This window comes from Elaeis guineensis, chromosome 16 (genome assembly GCF_000442705.2).
Source record: "Elaeis guineensis isolate ETL-2024a chromosome 16, EG11, whole genome shotgun sequence".
NCBI classification, from domain to species: Eukaryota; Viridiplantae; Streptophyta; class Magnoliopsida; order Arecales; family Arecaceae; genus Elaeis; species Elaeis guineensis.
In genome coordinates, this window is record NC_026008.2 from 40,645,413 (window position 1) to 40,665,843 (window position 20,431).

At 38.2% G+C, this 20,431-nt stretch overlaps 1 protein-coding gene across 1 annotated transcript; it reads left to right on the forward strand.

The window, feature by feature from the left end:
* The first annotated feature begins 14,052 nt into the window (after positions 1-14,052).
* On the forward strand, positions 14,053-19,746 carry LOC105058878 (uncharacterized). Its single transcript, XM_010941937.3, has 3 exons — positions 14,053-14,233; positions 19,184-19,291; positions 19,387-19,746. Exons 1-3 carry the CDS (start codon positions 14,171-14,173, stop codon positions 19,606-19,608), a joined length of 393 nt encoding a protein of 130 aa, XP_010940239.1. The 5' UTR covers positions 14,053-14,170; the 3' UTR covers positions 19,609-19,746.
* Positions 19,747-20,431: the final 685 nt, after the last annotated feature.

Here is a 20,431-nt window from a genome sequence, read left to right on the forward strand (position 1 = left end):
GCCCAATTCAAGCTGATTTGGTGATCTTTGTTGCAAAGTATTAGTGGAATATGCTTTAGCATGGTTTGATACATAAATTTTATTAGTATATTTATGTTGAAATCTAGCAAAGCATCTTACTTCTATTTGTTTACATACATTTAAAACTAAGTAGCTTTAGCAAAGCTCAAAAATGGACGCACAAGCTTGTCCCTAGCCACAAAAAAGCAAATCAAGAGTCTAAGCTTCTAGTTTTGCAAATCAGAGGCTATTCATGCAAAATCCTAGGCTAAAAAATCAAATAACTTACTCTGGTTGCTTATGAATGCATTAGTTCATTTGCAACCTGCAAGGCAAAAAGAATGTCACAAGACATCATAGTCTACCTTCAAAGATTGAGATGCCATTATACATCAGCTACAAACCAACAAGCTAACAATAGGACCACACAAATGACTGAAAAGTAAAGCAAAACATTTGAGAGGAGTGAAAAAGCAATAATAAGAAAAACAAGAAAGCAAATATTGTTATTGTTGAGTGTGGCTTGAATTTTGGTGTGACCCACGGTATGAATCTAATTTTAGGTTTTAATTAGTCAGTTTGGATATTTTGATCTTTTCTTATTGTTTAAGAGTTTGGTATTATTACAATGGCATATTTGATCGATTATAAATTAGGCTTGATTCACTCCTATTGTGATAAAGAATGTAATAACCATAGTTGGAAATAAATAGGACACCAAAGGATTTCTATTTTAGCCTAGATTTGGGATTGACCAGTTATCAAGTTTCTTATTCTGTCAAGGAGCCTTATTTGAGAGTAAAACAAAAATAAATAAAGAAGAAAATCACAACATATCAATAATAAATCAATAATAAATCAATAGATTAGTAATAAATCAGTAGCAGTCATACCGAGAATTGCTGAAATTACAAACTAACCCTCACTGTTAGGATTTTTCTTTATTTCCTTATTAATCCTAGCTATCTTAGAAGTATAGAAGGCTATAAATAAGCCTGACCGGCCACCCAGGGGGAGGAGGAAGAAAGAAACTGATTGCTATTTTTCACTTATTCCTCTTAATTTTCAGTATTAATAATATTACTTTCAGAGGCCTCTTCATCTTCGAATTTCAAACTCTTGTTAAGGGAATAATATCTTAACAATTTGGTATTAGAGCCCTACAACGATCCACTCTTCTTGCTGATTTCTTCTTCAATTTTCATAGAGACTTCTCTGACATCAGAATCTATGATAAAGAAGAACAATGTTAAAGTTGAAAGTACTCAAGCACCATCGACCGAACAAGCTCTCCAAAAGATCTTATCCTCTATTAATGCCTTGGCGTGGCGGCTGGAGAAAGTTAAAGTAATTAAAGATTCTTCAAACACTACTCTCTGGTGCCTGATACTGTCATACAAACAACACTTTTGGCTTCAATGCAACATACTTCAATCGGATCCTTCACCAACATGCAAGATGGTCTGGGCACAAGTAAGGTTGCACGGATAGATGCTTTTCGTCTATCTTCATTTTTTATCGAAGAAGAAGATGTGGTGTCCCCACAAGTCACCGACCTCTTTACGGGTAGGGGAGGTGCTTCGATGCAACCCCACACAACCGATGCACCTTATAGCTAAGGAATGATATTGGAATGCGGTAAGAAACCTCTTGTTTCTGATCTTAAATTTTTTTTTTTTGATAAACCAGTAGCTCAAAGATTTGCATAATCAACCCATTTTCACCTACGCACTGCCCTCGCAAGATCCGTATATTGGTGAGAAGTATAATGATAAATACTTGAAGGACTATTGGCCGAGCACCTTTATCACCGAGCCCAGTCATTCTACTGCTATTTTGGGGCAGCAAGGGGCTGGTTTCGTATTTTCATGGCTTATAGAGATATACCAGCAGCCCACCATGAAGTTCTATCTCGACAAGATAATGATGGCCGCAATTCTTATGATCGTGGCCATGAACAGCAAGGGGCTATAGGAAACGATGTGGGATTCGAGCGAACTTCCTTTGGCCAACACTAGATCCCACGCGAGCATCGCTTTCCTTAACAAGTGGTGCAACCTCAATCTTCGAAGATCGATTTTTCAAAGTTCGATGATAAGACAAATTTATAAGTTCGATTTTTTGCTATTGAAATTATTTCAGATGCACAAATAGACCAGAACATTACAAGGTGGCAATCGTATCGCTTTATTTGGAGGAGGCTGCATAATGGTATAAGTGGTACTTTATGTGAATGGGATAGTCAGTGTGGGAGGACTTTAAGCAAGCAATTGTGATGCAATTTGAGTCAGATCATATGACAAATTACATGGTGGCACTTCACCAACTCCGATAGAGAGGGTCCGTTGCTAAGTATCAAGTTGAATTTGAATGAATCTCTGATATGTTGCCGAACCTCTCCGAAGATGCTTTGATTGACTCCTTTATTAGTGGTTTGAAGGAGTCTTAATAGATGAAGGTGTTAGCCCGTGAGCCTACATTGATTTTGGAGGCTTATAGAGAAGTGGTGGAGAAGAAGTTGGCTTTGATTGTCCCATCTATAGAGCTCATCTACCACTTCGACTTCAACCAGCAAGCAACCACAACAACCAACCAGCAAGCACACTTGCTGGCCGACCACCTCCAGGACCCTTCAACGATGGGTCGACCACTAGTGAAGCCAATAAAGCTCCAACCAATATGCGATCGCAGCGAGTTTTTTCTCTCTACTCTCTCTAAAGCCGTGCAAATCTTTACTACTTAAGTTGAAGAAAGAAGGAAGAAAGGGCTCTGCTTCCACTATGATGAAAATTATAGATCGGGGCATAAATGCAAAACTCAACTGTACTTGATGCTCGACGACGAGCAATGTGATGCCGATGTTGATGGCAAAAAAAAATCTATGGCATACCACCCACAAACTAATGGCTAGTCAGAAGTCTTGAATAGAAGCTTGGAGACATGTCTTAGATGTTATGCTGGTGATGAGCCAAAATCAAGAGTGAAGTTCCTACCTTGGGTAGAGTGGTCCTACAATACCTCTTACCACTCCATCAATATGATACCATTTGAAGCATTATATGGCCGGCCACCGCCTACCATACTTTCCTACATCAGAGGGGCTACAGGAGATGAGATGGTGGATGCCAAGTTAACTAAAAGTGATGAGCACTTGAAGACTTTAAAGCAATACTTAACTGCTATCCAAAACCACATGGAGCAGTATCATAATCGACGGTATAAGGAGAGGGAGTTCCCTATTGGTGATCATGTTCTTCTTCGATCGTTGAGATACAGACAAGCTTCTACTAGTTCTTACTCCAAGTTGTCCTTTACTTTCTATGATCCCTTTGAAGTGATAGAAAAGATTGGACCTGCAGCTTATAGATTAAAGTTTTCCCCTAGAGCCTGTATTCATGATATTTTTCGTGTTTCCAAACTAAAGTCTCTCCATAGTAAATCTCCTACTACTTTTACTTTACCTCTTGAATTAGTTGAAGATCGGCCACATATTTCAATGGAAGTGTTGGATCATCACCACCATCGTATCGATGGTCGTCTCTAAACAGAGATTGTTGTTTGTTGGAGCAATGGCACAAGAGAAGAAATGACTTGGGAGGACCATGATGACGTCGCCCTTCACTTTTTTGATATTACACCTTGGGGACAAGATGTCTTAAAAGGGTGGGGAGTTGTTACAATGGCAGCTTTGATCAGTCATAAATGAGGCTTGATTCAATCTTGTTATGATAAGGAATGTAATAACCGTAGTTGAAAACAAATAAGACAGCTAAAGAACTTCTATTTTAACCTAGATTTAGGATTGGCCAGTTATCAAGATTCCTATTCTATTAAAGAGTCTTATTTGAGAGCAAATCAAAAATAAATAAATAAGAAAATAACAACATATCGGTAATAAATCAGCAATAAATTAGCAGATCAGTAATAAAAATCAGTATCAATCATGTCAAGAATAACTGAAATTATAAACAGCCCTAGCTGTTATAATTTTTTTATATTTTCTTATTAATCTTAGCTATCTTAGAAGTGTAGAAGACTATAAATAAACCATCCTTAAGGGAAAAAAAAAGAACTAATTGCTATTTTTTTCTTGTTTCTCATAATTTCTAGTATTAATAATATTACTTTCGAAGGCATTCTCACCCTTGAATTTGAGAGACTCTTGTTAGTTGAATATAAATCTTAACAGATATATATATATATATTATAATCATGTCTTTTGTTATTTGGAGTCGTTTTTGTTATTTGAGCTACCAAATACTCTTTATACTCCATCTTTTTGATATAATGAAATCTCTCCCCATCTTTATCTGTGGATGCAGGCCAAAGGCCAATCCATGTAAATCGTTGTATTTTACTTTCTACGTGTTTGCTTATTATGATTTCAAATTTTATAATAATTAACAAATAATCTTGCAATAATTGGTATTAAAGCCTGGGGTTCAAATTTGTTCAGCTTTGTTCGTCAAATTTGTTTTGAATTTTGATTATCTGTTGATTCTTTTTTTATTCTTCATGATTTTTTCATGATGGCTATAAAATTCGAGTTCAAAAAGTTCAATGGAAAGAATGATTTCAATCTTTAATATGTGAAGATGCAAGCCTTATTGGTTCAATAGAGATTATTAAAAGTCCTAAAGGATAGAAATATCTTGCGAATGACGTTGTCAGAGGAGGATAGGATGATCTTATAGAGTGCGCACTCAATGTGATTCAATTATCTCTTGCAAATGAAGTTCTATAAGGATTGCAAACAAGTCATCTATTGCAACATTATAGCTCAAGTTGGAGAGCATCAATATAATCAAGTTTCTAACAAATCGGCTCTATTTGAAGCAGCGACTCTACACTCTTCGGATGGAGGAAGGTATGCCTATCAAACACCATCTTGATGAATTTAATTAATTATTCTAGATTTAAAAAATACTAATATGAAAATTAATGATGAGGATCAAGTTCTTTATTCTATTGTATTCATTACCTCCCTCATTTGAACATTTGGTTGATACTTTGCTATATGGTCGTGATACTTTCTATGTAAGATGTAAGGGCATCATTGAACTCAAGAGAATTAAAGAAAAGAATATCTAAAACTTTGGATGAAAATTAGATGAATCGTCTCATTGTTAGAGGTAGATCAAAAGAAAGAAATTCAAATTCAAGTTTAGTAAATAATTGAGATGGATCAAAATTCAAAGGAAAAGGAAAGAAAGGCAAATGCAATGGCTATAAAAAAGAAGGGCACTAAAAATCTGATTATCCTAAACAAAAAGAAAAGAAAGAGAAGTCTAATAAAGTTTTTAATGCTATTGATTTAGTCAGTGTAGCAGAGGATAGTTCTGATACTACCGATGTTCTCTCAATATCTTTCAATTTATCTGAAGATATTTAGATTCTTGATTCAGCAAGTTTATATCATATGTATCCTCATTAGGATTGATTTTCTACTTATCATCCTATTGATGATGGTCCTATGCTCATGAGAAATAACATGTCTTGTAGAGTTATTGGTATAAGAATCATTTGATCAAGATGCATTATGGTATTGTTAAGATCTTATCTAATTTGTGGTATGTACCAGATTTGAAGAAAAATCTAATTTTTTTGAGTATCCTTGATTCACATAATTTTAAGTATTTTGGTGGTAGAGTTTTAAAGATATCAAAAGCTTCTCTTGTTGTACTTAAAGGCACATTATTTCATGACTTCTACTTGCTTCAGGATAGTACAATTGGTGCTGTATTAGTTTTCTCATCAGATCTAGATTCGGATAATATTTGTGTGGCATATGCATTTGAGTCATATGAGTGAGGCTGGTATGTCTTTTTTAAACAAATAAGATCTGTTGTGTGATCAAAAAATTGAGAAGCTTAACTTTTATAAGCATTGTCTATGAGAAGTAGTGCAGAGTCAAGTTCAGCACAACCATTCATAAGATAAAGGGTTGTTGGATTATATCTATTCTGATCCTTGAGGTCTTGTATCTATTCAATATAAAGATAGTTCTCGACGTTTATTGACTTTCATTGATGATTTTACAAAAAGAGTTTAAGTATAATTTCTGAAACACAAGAATAAAAAATTTTCTCACTTTTAAGAAGTAGAAAGTACTTGTTGAGAAATAGTCCAATAAAAAAATCAAGAGATTGAGAACTGATAATGACATAGAATTTTATGAGGATCATTTTAATGAGTTCTACGAGGTGAAAGACATTGTAAGACACAACACAATTAAGAAGACACCATAGTAGAATGATGTTACAGAATGCATGAACAGAACTTTTTTTAGAGAGCACGATATATACTTTCTCAATTAGATTTATCCTAAAATTTTTGGACTAAAGTTGTTATTATGGCATGGTATTTGATAAATAGGTCTTCATCCACTATTATTGAGTTAAAGACTCCTAGTGAGGTATGATCTGATATATCTACTAATTATTCTATTTTTAAGATATTTGGTTGTCCTACTTATGCACATATTGGTGACAATAAATTTAAAAAAATAGCACAAAAATATATCTTCCTTATTTATCAATCTGGGATGAAATGCTATATATTATAACATGTTGAATCTGATTCTCAAAAATTTATTAATAGAGATATTATCTTTAATGAAAAATCTCTGTTTTATTTGAAAAAGAAGGCAATTGGTATAGATAAAGATCATGATGTTGATAATCAAGTGGAGCTTGAGAATAGACATTTAGTTCATCTATCATAGGATAATACTTTAGTTCCACAATTTAGGATGATGAGCCTGAGATTGTTGATGAAAAAAATATTTTACAGGAGCAGCACTACATTATAGCTATTGGTAAATTGAGGAGGTAGATTAGACCCTCTCAAAGATATGAATATGCAGATTTGATCTATTTTGTATTGTCTGTAACAGAGTTTATTGAGATTTAGAATCCCATCAGTTATCATGAGACCGTCACTAATAGTGTATATCATGATCTATTATTATGAGTAAGAAGATTAAGTCTTTTCGCAAGAATCAGACACAAGCTCGTAAAGCCACCATAGGGCTAGAAGATTGTTGGGTGCAAATGGGACTTGAAGAAGAGAGAAAGAATTCTAAAGGTTAAAGTAGCAAGGTTCAAAATATGCTTGGTTGCAAAAAACTACACTCAAAGGAAAGATATAGACTTTACTGAAGTTTTCTCTCCTATAACGAAACATAGTTCTATTCGCATGTTGCTTGCAATTGTTGCATTATTTGACTTAGAGCTTGAACAACTTGATGTCACGATAATTTTCTTGCATTGTGAGTTTGAGGAAAAGATTTATATGTAGTAGCCAAAGGGATTTGTTATTTAGGATAAGGATCTTATTTGCTTGTTGAAAAAATTATTATATCATTTGAAGTAATCTCCTACGCAGTGATATAAGCAGTTTGATGCAATTATGCTTGGACATAATTTCTCTCAGAGTGACTATGATAGTTGTGTTTATCACAATAGCCTTTCATATGGTTCTTTTGTTATTTATTGCTTTATGTTAATAATATGCTTATTGCAGTAAAAAATATATCTAAGATTAAGATGTTAAAGACTCAACTTACTAATAAATTTGACATAGACTAAAGTGCAGCAAAGAAGATTTTGGGTATGGAGATTTACAGGGATCAACGCACAGACAAATTATTTTTATCACAAAAAAAATATATTATGAAAATACCTAAGTATTTTAGTATGTAGGATTGCAAGTCAGTGAGTACTTTACTTGCAGCACACTTCAGACTTTGAGCTATTTTGTCTTCACAGTCAAATGAGAAAAAATATAAATCATGTGTTCGATGTGCTAACGCAATTGGAAGTATCATATATGCTATGTTTTGCATACATCTAGATATCTTACAAGCTGTCAATATCGTTAGGAGATACATGGGATATCAAAGAAGAATCCAATGGTAGATTGTGAAATGGATCTTACATTATTTGAAAGGTACCATGAATGTTGGTTTGGTATATGATCAAGGTTCAGAGACTTACAGCAATGTTGTTGGTTATATAGACTTTGATTATACAAGTAACTTGGAGAGGAGGTTTTTGATAAATTATGTCTTCACTCTTTTAAGTTATACCATCAGTTGGAAAGTAACTTTATAGTTTACTATTGCTTTATCTATTACAGAGACAAAGTATATGGCAACAGCAGAAGTAGTAAAGTAGACCATTTGATTGCAAAGTTTGGTTGACAATCTTGACTTACTGTAGGATGTGACTATTATTTATTGTGATAGTCAGAGTACCATATATCTAACTAAAAATTAGATATACCAGAGAGGACTAAACATGTTGATATCAGATACTACTTCATTTGGGATACTGTATCACAATGAGTTATTATACTAAAGAAGATTTCTATGATAGATAATCTAGCTGATATGATGACCATGCCACTCATCATTCTCAAGTTTAAGTATTGCTTGGACTTAGTTCGTATTCTAGGATGTTGAGTTAAGCCCTTGGAGATATTATTAGAAGAGATGGAGAGGAGTTTATTATTTTGTATTGCAGCTTGATGAGATTCATTCAAAATGAAGATTTGTTGAATGTGGCTTGAATTTTGGTGTGACCAGTGATACAAATCCAATTTTAGACTTTAGTTGGCCTATTTAGATATTTGACCTATTCTCGTTGTTTTAGGATTTAATGGCTATATATGTACATATATTATAATCACACCTTTTGTTATTTAGGACCATCTTTTATTATTTGAGCCGCCGCATACTCTTTATACTCTATCTTTCTGATTAGTGAAATCTCTCTCCATCTTCGCCCATGAATGTAAGCCAAAGACTGAACCACATAAATCACCATATTTTATTTTCCATATGATTGTTTATTATCATTTCAGATTTCATACTAATTAACAGATAATCTTGTAATGTGTCTCATGGGTGAGAAAGCAAAGAAGCTGAACAGATGAGGCCCCAATAATAGGACAAAAAATAAAAGCTCTAGCTATTTAGCATTCAAATTTTAGAGAAGATATATGATTGCTAATAGAACCCAAAAAAATCCAACATCAATTTTTTTTTGGCACCATCACATCTAGGACCACTAGCCTATCATCGATGTGAAATCTATGCAAGATGGAGGATTAAGTGGATGATGATGAATATTGCTTCAACTATTGTGTACAAATCTATGTTTCTGTTAATTAAGGACGATACAAAAATCTTTATATAAAACTTTCAAAGATAACGCTAACATTTATAAAGTATCCAAAAAAATATGTCTGAATATGTATATAAATAACGCTAACACCGTTTAACATCCAATCAACATTTGGATCCATATATCAGACTATTACTTATCTGGTCAAAATCCAACTATTTTTATGGAAATATGTATATAAATAGAGAAAGAGAGACAGACTAGAATCAGATCGATTGGATTTGGACTTAGATCCGATTAGGTCAAAATTCTATAATAGGAGTTCTATATCAATGATCTAAGTCATTGAATATGATTTACTATCTCAAAATTATTTGCAGGTAAAAAATTATATGATTTAAAAATTTTTAGCCTATACATCAAGTAGTCAAAAATTGGCATCAAGTAGTCAAAAATTGGACAGTGTAAATAAAATTGAATTAGATGTATCTTTTGATCTCTTAATGCATAGACTAGGGATCTTCAAATCATATGATTTTTGACGTGCAAATAGTTTTGAGGTAGTAGATCACATTCAGCGATTTGGATCACCAATGTAAAATCCCCATTGTCCAATATTGACTAGACCGGATCTGAGCCTAAATTCAATCGACCTTACCTAAGTCTACCCCTATATATATATACATATACATATACATATACATATACATGTATATATACATATACATACATATATACATATATAAACACATACACACATACATATACATACACACATGCATATATACACGTATACATATACATACATATATACATAAACATACATATATATACAAAACACACACACACACATATACATATACATACAAACATACAAACATACATACATACATACATACATACAAACAAACATACATACATATATATATACATACATACATACATACATATATACATACATACATATACATACATATATATATATATACACAGACACACAGATATATATATACATAAATAAACACACACACACACACATATATATATATATATATCTGTGTGTGTGTGTGTGTGTATGTATGTATGTATATGTATGTATATATATATCTATATGTATGCATATGTATGCATATATATATATATATATATATATATATATATATATATATGCAAATGTATATACACACACGCGTTGGTCGAGGCCTTTTGCCCTCAGAGGCATAGGCCGTTGATTCGACGATCGACGATCGAGCCGTGAATTCGACGATCGGCAATCGAGCCACGTTGGTCGGCGATCGAGCCGTTGGTTCGACGATCGGCTATCGAACTGCGTTGGTCGAGGCCCTTTTGCCTTCAGATACCGAGGCCGTCGGTTCAATGATCGATGATTGAGCCGTGGATTCGGCGATTGGCGATCGAGCCGTGTTGGTCGAGGTCCTTTTGCCTTCAGAGGCCGAGATTGTCAGTTCGGTGATCGATGATCGAGCCGTTGATTCGACGATCGGCGATCAAGCCGTGTTGGTCGAGGCCCTTTTGCCTTCAAAGGTCGAGACTGTCGTAGATTCGGCAATCGGGTTACGTTGGTCGAAGCCTTTTGCCTTCAGAAGCCGAGGCCGTCGGTTTGGCGATCGATGATCGAGCCGTTGATTCGGCGATCGACGATCGAGCTGCTTCGATCGAGGCCCTTTGCCTTCAGAGGCCGAGGCCGTCGTAGATTCGGCGATCGGGTTACGTTGGTCGAGGCCCTTTGCCTTCAGAGGTCGAGGCCACCGTAGATTCGGCGATCGGGTTACGTTGGTCGAGGCCCTTTGCCTTCAGAGATCGAGGCCGTCGGTTCGACGATCGGTGATCGAGCCATTGATTCGACGATCGACAATCGAGCTGCTTCGGTCGAGGCCCTTTGCCTTCAGAGGCCGAGACCGTCGTAGATTCGATGATCGGGTTACGTTGGTCGAGGCCCTTTGCCTTTAGAGGTCGAGGCCGCCGTAGATTCGGCGATCGGGTTACGTTGGTCGAGGCCCTTTGCCTTCAGAGGTCGAGGTCGTCGGTTCGACGATCGGTGATCGAGCCGTTGATTCGACGATCGATGAGTGAGCTGCTTCGATCAAGGCCCTTTGCCTTCAGAGGCCGAGGCCGTCGTAGATTCGACAATCGGGTTACATTGGTCGAGGCCCTTTTGCCTTCAGAGATCGAGGCCGTCGTAGATACTCCACTCCTTCGATCTCTATCAGGATCTGCGCACGAGGAGCGGAGAGAAGGGTGTAGGAGTCATACCTGCGATGTGTCGGTCTCAGACTCTGTTGTCGGGGCGAAACCCTTCTATCGGTGGGGTCCGCTGGGTTCAACAGGAGCCCAATTTTTCTTCTGCTTCTCCTTCTGACCCGTGCCCTCGGTCAGGCACCGGTCGCAAGCTCCTTCATCCGCACGCATGTATTTGTACGCGTGCTCCAGCAATTTGGCATACGTCCGGGGGAGGGTCTTGTCCAAGGAATAGATGAACCGAGACCCCCTTAGTCCCCTCTTCATGGCTGAGATAGCCATGTCTTCGTTGAGGTCTCGGACCTCAAGTGTGGCCGCGTTGAACCGGGCCACAAAGTGTCGTAGAGTCTCATTTTCTCCATGCTTGAGGGAGAAAAGACTGTCTGAGATTCACGGCGGCTTCCGACTGGTGCTGAAATGGACCACGAAAGAATGTTCGAGCTGCCCGAAGGAGTTGATACCTCCCGAGCGGAGGCCAGAGTACTAGGCCCTAGCAGCTCTGTGTCGTGTGGCAGGGAAGCCGACGCAAAGGAGGGCATCGGTTGCCCCTTGGATTGTCATGAGAGCCTTGTAGCTCTCCAAATAGTCAATTGGGTCGGTGGAGCCGTCGTAAGGCTCCACGTGAGGCATCTTGAACCGACCAGGGATCGGTTCGTCGAGGATAAATCGGGAGAAAGGTTGGGTGGTCCGAAAGTCAACGTCGTTCGACGACTTCTATCCATCCGCCTGGAGCTGGACAAGCCGACGGTCGATTTCTTCAAACTTGCGCTCATAGTCGTTTAACCGTCGGTGTTGAGAAACTCCAGGAGTCGATCCTCCCGATGAGTTTGAGAGTGAGGCGGACGGCGTCTGCAGCCGCTTCTCCCTCCTCGCTCGCTCCAGCTGGGAAGGGGAGGGACGTCGAGACCGACGGGTGTCACGCCGTGGCCACCTCCCTCCTTCTCGGTGGGAGTGGTGAGATGGCTGCTCTTGAGGAGGAGATGGAAGTGGACGCAAGCATCGGCGGCTGCTTCTGGACGGCATGGGATGCGCCATCGGTTGTTCTGCCGGCGGTTGCGGCAACTGAGTCGGTTGCTGCTGGAGATTTTTGACCGCATCCGTCAGAACGGTCATTTACCGTACGATCGCCGTGATTTGTGCCTCCGTGGTCACCGCCAGATGCGGAGAGCTGGGCTCCGCCATGGAGGATGAAGGAGAGGGCTCTTCCCGACGGAAAGAGTGCCTCACCGATCTGGTAGCTCTCGATCACTGAGCTCTAATTTTCGTCATCTCGAGATATCTCTAAAGCTCTAGGAAGCTTGCTATCTTTTCTTTGTCGAGCATACCCCTACCTGACGCGCCAAATCTGTTGCGACCAATCCCCCGTCGCTCGATCGCCGAGGTCGCACACCTGCAAGAGGAGTCCTCACAGACCGGAGATGCCTCCGATGGGGACCCTCCGACGGTCAAGTCAGAGAGAGACTAAGCAACAGCGGAAAATCAGAGGCCCAGCCCGAGAGGGCTCGGGTAAGCTTGGGAGCTGGAGGGAGCATCAGAGAGAGCTTACCAAGACTGTTGCCTTACCCCTTTTTATAGTGAAACGCGGCATGGTCCCGCCATTAATGATGTAGATAATTGGGGAGTTGTCAAATCGTCGGGGGCTGTCAAATCATCGTGGGCTCTCAAATCGTCGTGGATTGTCAGAACGAACCCATGTCCTCGGCAGGATAATGCCCCAGGGCGATTGCACAGCATGTCCTTGACAAGACAACAGCCCATAGCGGTCGTACGGTCCTTGGGCGGGCTAGCCGACCATACGTCGGTATTCGGCTATCGGGATGTCGGGTGATGACTCGGAGACACCGTCGGCCGGTTTAATGCCTCGCTGAGATCGGACGTCGGTTGCCGCCCCCGACAGTGAGTCGGTGATTTGGGCTCCACCGCTCGGCTGGTCGGAAACAGAATGGGTCTGCCCGGCCGACACTCCTTCAGTCGGATAATATCGGCAGCTACTGTTGGCAGTCATCGGTCGGTGCGGTCGGTATAATCGGGCATCGGTCGAAGTCGTCCGTCGGTCGTCGGTCGGAGTCGTCCGTCGGGGTCGTCCGTCGGAGTCGTCTGTCGGAGTCGGTCGTCGGTCAGACTGGTCCGAGAGTAAGTCGGTGTATGAGGGTCAGTCGGTATATCCCAACAAAACTTATAACATTCAGATCATGAAATGCGTTGATTAGGGTTGGCACGGTCCACCATCATCCATGCATCCATACATGTCCACCCAGATGGGTCACCTGTAATCTAGCAAATTGGGTTCGTGTCCAAATGAATCGGGTTTGGATAGGCTCGAATGAATGTATCCGAAGTGAAATTTTTTTGTACACTGTGAGTGAAATTTTTTATATATTATATTTTATTTTTATATATAAATCAATCATCACGAAGAGTACATACATTTCTGCACCACATCACTCGCGGTGCACAAAAAATTCCTCCCGTATCGAAAACGTCGTATATAGGTTGGACCAGATAGCCCGGCCCCAAACAACATAAACGTACCCCTACGCGCAGCGCGTTATACCGTAAGCTGGCCTTTCAATCTGACGCTCTCAATCGAATTTGCACACGGCCCAGTGAATCGGACGGTCTAGATTAGGTTTAACATAAAATCGTGGTTGTCCTCGACGCAAGACCCGGTCGCTGGACACAGGCAAGAAAACCAGATCCGACGGCCTCCCGGACATTTACCTTTTCTCCTCTCCGAAGAAATCTCTCCGGGAGTATTCACGGGAGAAGAAAGGGAAGCAAGAATGGCGGAAGAAGGAAAGCCAGATGCCCAGCTATTCCAGCTCCTATCCACGCTCCTCCAACAGGTTTCTTCTATATATCCGTCTTTGAATTTGCTGCTTTTTTTCTTTGTTATTTTTTATCTAATGGAAATATGGGGCTAGGGATTAATGATTTATATGACTTTATTGAATTTTGCAAAGCTTTATTTTGTGCCCGATGGTCTTGTCATGTACAAGGTATCCACATTGTTGGGCGTGGAATAAAGTTTTGTTCCAGAATTTGTGTTGAGGGTGATTAAAATGTTTAGTTATTTCTTATACGATTCAAAAACGTGTTGTTAAACGATTTGGGGATTATGTCCTTTGCAATTGTTGATGGTGGATGATCATTTAATTGCTTGATGAAGTCCTCTTGTTCCTTCTGGAGGCAAGCTTATGTTCTTTAGGATCGGTAGGTTGTGCTCCTCACCAGACAATGGTTTCTTTGGAAAATAAAATATTGGATATGTATAATCTACCAGGATTGTAAATCTTGGAGGATTAACCAGTCGAATTACCTCTCCAGTTTTTAGCACTGCAGATGATATAAAGGGTTTCATCATTAAAAAAAAAATGATGTTAATAATGTTCTTACAGTATCCAAGTTAAATCCAGAAATTATCTATACTTTTGGATGCTTAAAGCATGTAGGAAGAAAGTAGGACCTATAAAGGGCCTAGCAGAGAGCCCCAGGTAGTTATATTTTTGTGTACTTATCGTCTAGACAAAGGGTGACATAAATTATGAAATAAACATTGGATGTTATGTGCAAATGTAAAGTTTAGTGATGCACAGCATGGTGGAGCAATCTTCTTAGTTGCTTGCTATAGGAGATCATGAGGATTGGAATGGAACAAATATTAGATTATAGAATTATTGAAGAACTTGAGATTGCTTTCTTTCCAAATGGTGGAACATACCTCCACCCATTCTGGAGTATCTCCTTGCCATTTATTCTTCTGCTTGGGTATCATCTGTTTGAATATATAATCGGAGTTAGGCCTAGAGAATCTTCAGTTTAAAGAGGTTTTGCAAGAGCAATGTTGTTTATGACTTGGTAAATGTATGATTTGGAGATCTGGTTTGCTTATGGTATAGGAAAATTTGTTGTTGGACATTATTGATCCATTTTGCAGTTCATTATACTGAGGCTATTTGTATGTTTCCTCAAAGTTGTGCTTGTTGATTGCAGCTTCTCATTTCCTGTTTCCCTAAAAGGTTGAAGGGGAGTACTTTCATTTGATTTGTAGATTTGTAGTTTGAACTGAATGAATTGCTAGAAGCTCTGCAAACACCTCTTGTGGCTGGTGATTCAGGAAAAAGAAAAAAAGGAGACATTTTTTATAAGGGTCTAGACATTGAATAAGTACCATTTTGTTTTAAATCTCCTCTTGTATTTCACATGATCAGGCCATTTGAATTACTTCTAGTGGATCATTTTTAACTTTGTTATTCCTGGTTTTAATATGCACAAGCACATCTACAAATGCCTCATGACCTTTTGATCTCCTTTAAAAATATATTTAAGTGGCAAAAGACTTTTTTGTTGCGCAACAATCTTGTTCCATGCAATTATGGAATCCTACGTGATATCCTCAATTATATCCTTATTAATCTACAATCTGAATTGGGCCATTTTAAAATGCATTAATTACCATTTCCTCGCCTTATCAAACAAATAATGCATCAACTGTGAATACTATATATCAAGATATGGGATATATAGTATCATCCATTTTTTTGTTTTTAAGAAGTGCAAAATAAAGGTTATGGTACAAGTTTCAGTATCCAGCACGAGCAAAATGGCCATGAGCATAATGTCACAAATACTAAGATGATATACTACAGTTAAAAGAATAAAGCAAGGAGACACTTAATTACATAGGATGCACCTGATATACGCTTATTAGTTATCACCCTCTTTTTTGGTTCTCTAGAAATGGTAAAATATAGTAGAAGCGCAAGAAAGAGGAAAATGTAATATACCCATTGTCAGATTTAGGTGTAGTACAAAATGATGATATGGTGCATAAGTATTAAAAAGAAAATAAAGCATCAGAGCATAGTTTATCTGGAGAAGGTACCGATCAACGATCCCTATGATCGAGGCAGTTGTAACTAGTAACATAAAATATTTGTCCATGATAAGATGTTCATGGAGCCTCCAAATATTTATATTTTCTCTTTGAGAAGTTTTTCATTATCTTTCTACATTTTCCAATAAATCAACAATGAATGAGTGGAGCATTGCTAGTGCCTCATTTTATAGATGATGGAAGGAGACTATTCCACATGTTAAGCTACTCCATGAATGCAGTCATTAGGTAAAATAATATAGGTAGGTCCCAATCTGTTCCACATCATCCAGTTACTATCCCATTAAAGCAAAATTGTGAGGAAAACTTTTATTTTCCAACTCACAAGGACAGCAAACGCTAACACCATCAATTCCTTTTGACCTCTAATTGGTACCAAGGATGCTGCTATCATTTTATCATTATGAGGACTGTTAGGAACAAACTGATAGTCCATAATTAAGAAGAGTATATTAGTAGACAAAACCATGGTGAGCTGTGTCCCAACTATTTGGGTTTGGCCTTATGAATCGTCATTTGCAAAGCATTCTTACCCAAGGCTACCCCTGATGTTATTATAAGCATTTCTACATTCTTTCAAGAAAGATTACAGTACTTATTGAAGCTACCTTAAATCTTCATTCTATATTCCCATATCATCCTAATTGACTCTCCTGTCCTTAATTTGCACAACTTCTATGGCTCAGAAGGAATATAATGATGAAGGGGAAGCCTTACATATCAGTAAATGATGCATACTGAAGGTGGTGAACTATATCTAAATGCTTCTAAGGTCATCCTATAAATGTTGCTAGTAGAGATTATTAGACCATCTCAAGCTACTGGCATCATAATAGTTGCTTGGATGTTTGTAGATGCATAAAGAAGACAACATGTTAGAGCTAATGCCTAATAGTTCAGCCCAAGATTTATCTTGCGTATTGAGTTGTCTGACACAAATTTCCTAACATGGCTAGATGTTTGTGCATAAGGCCATGTGGCTTGAACAGTGGGTGCTTATGCATGAGGTTGTGACACCTCTTTAAGTGCACTCCCTTCTTTAGTGAGACTCATCTCTGGAGACTTGGTTATGTTTTCAAAAGGGGAACAAGAGAAGCTCATCAACCACGGGTGGGAGCATATTTGTCAGCTTGTGAAAAAAAAAATTGTTCTTATGATAAAAAAATAGCCCCAAGCATTTGATCATTTATAGGGAGATTTTGAATCTATCAAGAACTCCTACCTCTTTTTTCTTCTCTCTCTCTCTCTTTTTTTTTTTTTTTTTTTTTTGGTGCTGGAAGTACTTGTACTGCTTAGAACTATGTGCAATGTGCACATGCAACTGCAAAGTTAAATCATTTCCTTAGTTGATGGGATCATTATTATACATTATTTATAGGGAGCTTTTGAATCTATCAAGAACTCCTACCTCCTTTTTCTTCTCTTTTCTTTTTTTTGCTGGAAGTACTTGTACTGCTTAGGACTGTGCAATTGTGCACATGCAACTGCTAAGTTAAATCATCTCCTTAGTTGATGGGATTATTACCATACATCATATACTTGGTCCTCTTGCCTCTGTCATGCATGGCACATGCCGAGCACTAGTATGATATGGTCTGGATGTCAAGACAGTAATATGAACTTCGAAACTTGAGGACTGTATGTCAATGAAATAGATCATTTGTGATAGCCTACATTTTAATCTTTTCCTTGGGACAAAGAGAGGGAACCCCAAATTTCCATTTCTTTTCTATATAGTTTTTATTCTAAATTTGAATTCCCCACCCCAACCCCACACCCACCCCCCCCCCCGTTTCTATGGTGTTATACATGGAGATTTAATATCTAATGGTTCTTTGTATTTCTTCATTCTTTTCTTTTCTCTTTTACTGTGTCCATCCTAATGTCTCTAACTGCAAGCCAGATATTTAGCTTGATAATATTTTTAGCTTAATAGTGTGCTTCATCATGTCCTCTCCCCATATAAATATGAGAATTTGGGATAAAGGACAACATATTAGATCTTCAAAAGACTGTAGTTGCCTGAAGAAGGAGTGGATTTGAGTGCTGTGCAGGGAAGCAAATCTTTCAAAAAGGTTTAGGAAGGAAGCACATAAAAAGCAGATAAAGAGGGAATTTTGAAGCAGGAAGCAGGCCTGTCACCCTTGATGAGAGCTTCCTGCTGCTAACAATAGTGATCCAGTCTATGCTTAATTAGGATTTTGAATCTTAAACAATTTGTTGATCAACTCCAAGTCAAGTAGTTGGCGTGTATGAGGAAAATCAAATGCATCATGAATTTTTTTTATTTTTTAACTAAAATTATCTGTATATCTGAAGAACATACATGCAAGGCTGACATTTGTCCTCTTGTACAAGTTGTGTTGCCATTTTTGCTTTTTCCTCTTTTGCCAGGTCACATGGCATGAATTCATCGATTAGATTATTGGCTTGCTGTCCTGCTGACGGACCAGTTTAAGTAGAAACTGTATCTTAAAGAGATTCTAGTGCTCAGTCTGAGGACCGAATGCCTAATTTTCCTTTGAACCTGTACAGTTACTATCAAATGTACAATTAAGATATTGCTGAAAAAATCTGTCCTTATATGAAGTTATGTAGTAGAAGGTAGATGACTTTTCATGAATTCTCATATTTCAAAATGGATTTTTTTTTTTTCTTTGGACATTATGGTTTGTGACCTTTAGAGTCATCCGTTATTTTGTGGGTATCCTGTGTAATGTCCTGCTAAATCCCACTGTTAGATGTGTCTTCTTGAGCCAGATACCTATTCTTCAAGGAAATTTATGTCAGATATTTAGGATTGCAATAACACTATCCATGATAGTTGGAACCATTGATTGATGGTCAATAAGTCCCAGTTCCTATTCACACTTGTAAGTCTGGATTATAACTTTTGCAGGTGGAATCATTAAGCAACCAAGAAGAAGTAGAACTGCGTGCCAAGATAGAAGCACTGGGTCTAGAAGTCACCAAGGTGCCACAAAAACCATCCAAGCATCTTGATGAGGTGCGTAAGATTTCATGGTAGTACCTGTATTGACATTTAGCTTTCTAGCTTTTATATTCCCTCATATGGTTTCTGCTTCTTTTCAATTTTTCTAGCTGGAAATAGCTGCAGAGTTAGACAAGCTCTCTGCCAAGCTGGATGATGTTGACAAGATGATATCCTCAGCCATGGCTTCTGATCCACAGGTAAAGTCTCTCTTGAGCAGCACAGCAGATGTCTGGATGCCAGTTATAACTGCAAATGCCGATGAAAGGCGTAGTTTTGCTGGGACAAATGATGAGAGCAGTCAAGAGCAAGAGGATTTGCCTGGCCATTGAATATGTGATGTGCAGCATCTAAGTGGTTCCTTTTATCTGGATAGTTTATTGCACTGAAGCCTGGGCAATACATCTTTACATATGTGTCTAAAATCTTAATTAATTATTAATTAATTCCGAGGTTCATTTGCCATGGAATCAATTGTATTTGGCTGCGTGTTGATGTTTTCTCCATGTTGCTTCTGTTTAAGTGGCTATTCATAATTTCAAGCAATGCTATGTGATATAAAAAATTCAGCTAGTCCACCTGTCTTTGCTGTCCACTTCGTACAATCCGAAACCAAACTACTATAAGAAATTACTTATTTAAAAAATAGTTTCTTTTGGGAGGGGGTTGGTATGTTGGAATGGGTGCCATAAAACAAATTCTGCACTCAACCATGTGCTTCACAAATAATTCCTCTGTTTTTGAGATTCTCATTAAAACAAGTCCATGGTTGATGCAGTCCACCTTCCAAGATTGGGCAATCACATCTTTCCAAATACTTCTGTTGGTCCACATCAAAAAGCAGCCCGCACCACCTTTGGGTGAATTTTTTGTCAGCTAAAGCTTAACCTAATGGTTAATATCATCTTTTATTTGGATGAGATCATGATGTTGTCTGCAAACAGATGACTGTGATGTGAAGGGTTGTATACTCGTCAAATATGACTATATTATCACTGGCATCTTCTGTTTTTTAGAAATATAAATTGATTAGTAACTGAAACTTCTCTCAAGAAAGTCAGTTATCTTCCATGGATCTCTCTCATTGCTCCTTGATCTGTGTTGGGGAATACTCACCGATCGATCGACCGATGGTCGGAGGAACCGACCGATCGA